General features: G+C 53.1%; 1 protein-coding gene across 2 annotated transcripts; it reads left to right on the top strand.

Annotated features, from left to right (window-relative positions):
- The first annotated feature begins 1,222 nt into the window (after nt 1-1,222).
- Nucleotides 1,223-3,386, top strand: VKORC1 (vitamin K epoxide reductase complex subunit 1). Of its 2 annotated transcripts, XM_030300490.1 has the most exons (3): nt 1,313-1,547; nt 2,312-2,421; nt 2,923-3,386. In XM_030300490.1, the coding sequence occupies exons 1-3, from the start codon at nt 1,375-1,377 to the stop codon at nt 3,129-3,131; spliced, it is 492 nt and encodes a 163-aa protein (XP_030156350.1). In that variant the 5' UTR covers nt 1,313-1,374; the 3' UTR covers nt 3,132-3,386. The 2 variants fall into 2 exon arrangements, with proteins under 2 accessions (XP_030156351.1, XP_030156350.1); XM_030300491.1 differs by lacking the exon at nt 2,312-2,421 and having other exon boundaries at nt 1,223-1,547; nt 2,923-3,028.
- The last annotated feature ends 300 nt before the right edge of the window (nt 3,387-3,686 follow it).

The following is a 3,686-nucleotide window of genomic DNA, read 5'->3' as shown; positions in this document are numbered from 1 at the left end:
AACCTTAATTCCTGTTTGCCATGGAATCTGACATATCCACCGGTCCCAGGGATTTGAACATGGGCATCTTTGGGAGCTGTTATTCTACCACCATGCTGCCTAGAAGAAGAAGAGTGCCTCTGAGAAGGAACTGCCCCAGAGAGAGGAGAGCCATCAGGAAAGTGAAATATCACAGAATCCAGAGAAAGTTCCTGGGAAGGAGTGCTCAACAGTGACTAATACTGTTGAGAGGTCAAGAATGATAAGAACTCAAAAATATCTATTGGAGGGGCACCTGGCTGGCTCAGTAGGAAGAGCATGTGACTCTTGATCTCGCAGTGCGAGTTCGAGCCCCCAACTTTGGGTGCAGAGATTACTAGAAAATATATCCATATATAGATATATACAGATATATCCATTGGATTTAACATCCTGGTGACATCAGCCATCAGTTGTCAAGGGAGTGTTTGGGAGCAGGAGCTAGTTTATGTTGTGCTGGGCTGCAAGGAAGAAGTGAGGAAGTACAGACTGGAAGTGTAAAATCTTCCCAAAAACTTGAAATGTGAAGGGAGATTTGTCACTGTTTCTAAAATGGGGAAAGAGAACCGAGTTTCAATGCAGATGAAAAGGAAGAAGAGGTATAGGAGAAATGGGTCATCAACAGATGCCATTATTGCGATGGAAAGAGCACAGCTAGCCTACCCAACAAAGGCTTGCAAAAGAGGGACTGTTGGGTTGATCCAGACTCAGGTTTTGCCACAATAAAACAGAGGTTAGGATAATGTCAAGGGTGTGGCGGTGGTGATGGCGCTGGGAATTTGAGGAAGAGAGAGACTGGTCGGCAGGAGGGGCTGATGAGGCAGGAGGGAATGGTTGAGCAAGCACTGAGGATTGGAGATTATAGTGCTAATAGTATCTGAAATAATAATTTCAGGGAAAATGCTGGTTCTTGATCGGACTGCAGTATTCGCTGGATTCCCTGATCCGCTGGTCTCTAGGTCCTGGATGTTCCAGTGCTTCGAACAGAGTCTGGCATAGCCTAAGCGCTATACTGTTAGCCACATTAATATAATTTTTTTTTTTTAACTCGGAGACTCCATTTCCCTTGAGGCGCTGCGGCCGCTCGGACTACTACTCCCATCATGCCTGACAGGCCTTGTGCTCGGTAATTACCCCTAATCCCTAATCTAGTTTTCAGTCCCAGCATTCCTCCCTGTTTTCTACCTTGCCAGCACGCCCATCAAGTACTAGGAACAACCAGTGGATCAGGGAGTGCGAGACCAGTCAGGCCAATCGCCCAGTCAGAGGGGCGGGAGAGGGCGTGGCCACATCCTGCCACGCCCCTGCTCCGTGGCTTGTTCCTCCGGCTGGCGCTCGGGAGGGGTACCGTAAATCATGGGCGCTACCTGGAAGAACCCTGGATGGGTGCGGCTCGCGCTCTGCCTCGCGGGCTTAGTGCTCTCGCTCTACGCACTGCACGTGAAGGCGGCGCGCGCCCGGGACCAGGATTACCGCGCGCTCTGCGACGTGGGCACCGCCATCAGCTGTTCGCGCGTCTTTTCCTCCAGGTGCGAGCGGGAGTGGGAGGCTTGGGGGACTGGGCTGCTTGTCCTAGTGGCCACGTTGCCAAAAGATTCTGGAGCCTGGGATCGGGATCCCTGGGAGCGGACGCATGGGGGCGGGGCTGCTCGAGGGGGCGTTGCCTGGCGAAACTTTGTGTCTGAGTTAGGAGTGTGGGGCCTGGGGCTGGGGCTACAGATAGTGCCGGGCGCTGGGGTTATTATAGGGAGAAGCACGTAGATCCTAATGCCAAGGAATAACGGTACCCGGGCAGGAGGGGGAATGGGATAGTGTATAGGGACTGATGATGGTCTTGAGGTCTTGGGGATGGCCGTAACAGGATAAGGTGGTTAGGTCTGGCTATGCTTGAGGGCCTGGCTATGCTCGAGGAGGGGAGTGTGTAGCCAGGGAGCTGGAGATTTAGAGGTCCAGGGCAGTGAGATTCTGCAGTGGATTCCCAGTCTCTGGTAGCAATATAAAGCCAAGTCAACCCTTCTACCTACCTTGCCATCTTGAGAATTACTGAAGGTCTGGGATGAAAAGAGGGGTGTATGGTGGAGCCATGGCCATGCCTGACCTGGCCTGGGGATAGGATAGGGGCAGTGACGTGGAATCCTGAGCTAGCCAGGAGGCCTTCGAACCTTGGACTCAGGAGGGCATTGGGCAGGGTGGGGCGGGGGGAGGGAAAGTACAGCCTGGGTGGCTTTTTGGAAATCACCCCTCCAGGACGCACTGGGTTGGCACTCCTAACCTGAGCCCTCCCCTCCACCAGGTGGGGCCGGGGGTTCGGACTGGTGGAACATGTGCTTGGCCCGGACAGCATCCTCAATCAATCCAATAGCATATTCGGTTGCATCTTCTACACATTACAGCTGTTGTTAGGTGAGTGGCCCCGCCCATTCCCTGCAGGCCCCACCTCCTCTTCCTAACCGGCCCCTTCCCCCTTGGCCAGTCCATCCCCATTCCTTATAATCATGGTGACCCAGACACTTGACAGCAAGCTACTCATCACTGAACACCCTGTGGGCAGGAACTAACAAGTGTTTCACTTGGTTTACTTACTATCAGAGCCAAAAGCGCCCTTAAAGTCTTCCTAGGACCCCAGTTTTATGGAAAAGACTCAGAAGTTACTCTCTGGGAGGAATCCAAGGGCTGCTTCTCTTTCATTTCATGTAGAGCTCAGCAGGAAAATTCACTATTTGGGTTCCATGGATCAATGAACAGATAGGAGAACCAAGGCCTTGGTGAGGCTCATCAGAGCCTCTCAGTTTGGAGATTCTTCCCCAGCAGCCCCTGATATCTAGGTGGTACCATGAAGTCAAGGCAGTATTCTAGAGGTGGCCAGTCCCTGAAGCCCATGCCTGAGCCTTGTCTGCCTTGCAGGTTGCCTCCGGGCCCGCTGGGCATCTATCCTGCTGGTGCTGAGTTCCCTGGTGTCTCTTGCCGGTTCTGTCTACCTGGCCTGGATCCTATTCTTCGTACTCTATGATTTGTGCATCGTTTGCATCACCACCTATGCCATCAATGTGGGCCTGGTGGTACTCAGCTTCCGGAAGGTCCAGGAACCCCAGGGCAAGGTCAAGGGGCACTGAGCCTTCACCCAAGCCAGGCTGACCTCATGCTCTGCTTTGGCATGTGAGCCTTGCCCAAGGGGGCCCTGTCTCTGTCCTTATAAAAGTCTGCAACCTGACCCCACCATACTCCCACACAGGACAATGGACCAAATGTGCCACACTCTTTCCTCAACCCTAGTGCCTCTGTCTCTCTCCCCAAGGACTGGTTTCCAAAGCTCCTGCCATTGCCCAAGGAGAGAAGGTTCTGAGCAATAAAATTTCTTAAATAAATTAGCTAAGTCTGAGCCATCTGTCTACGAGGAACCCTAGTGTTGAGCCTCCCCCAGTCTTGCCTCCTCTGGAGTGGAAGGATGAGTCAGAGGGAGAGTGGAGGGCCTGCCTGAGAAGGGTGGTTAGTCCCTTCTCCAGCGTGTGGAGTCAGCAAGACCTGGGGCGCCATCGGCCCCTACCCCCAGGAAGCAAGCTGGTGGCTTATCCTTGCTGCCCAACGAGAGCCAAACGTTCTTTCCTGGGAAAGCCAAGCACACACTTGCAAGGGCAAAGTTCTGTCCATGCTTGCTGGGAAGTTCTTCT

This window comes from Lynx canadensis, chromosome E3, assembly GCF_007474595.2.
Source record: "Lynx canadensis isolate LIC74 chromosome E3, mLynCan4.pri.v2, whole genome shotgun sequence".
In the NCBI taxonomy this organism is placed as follows: Eukaryota; Metazoa; Chordata; class Mammalia; order Carnivora; family Felidae; genus Lynx; species Lynx canadensis.
Note: the sequence above shows the minus strand (reverse complement) of the source record. Positions and strands in the feature narration are given on the sequence as shown.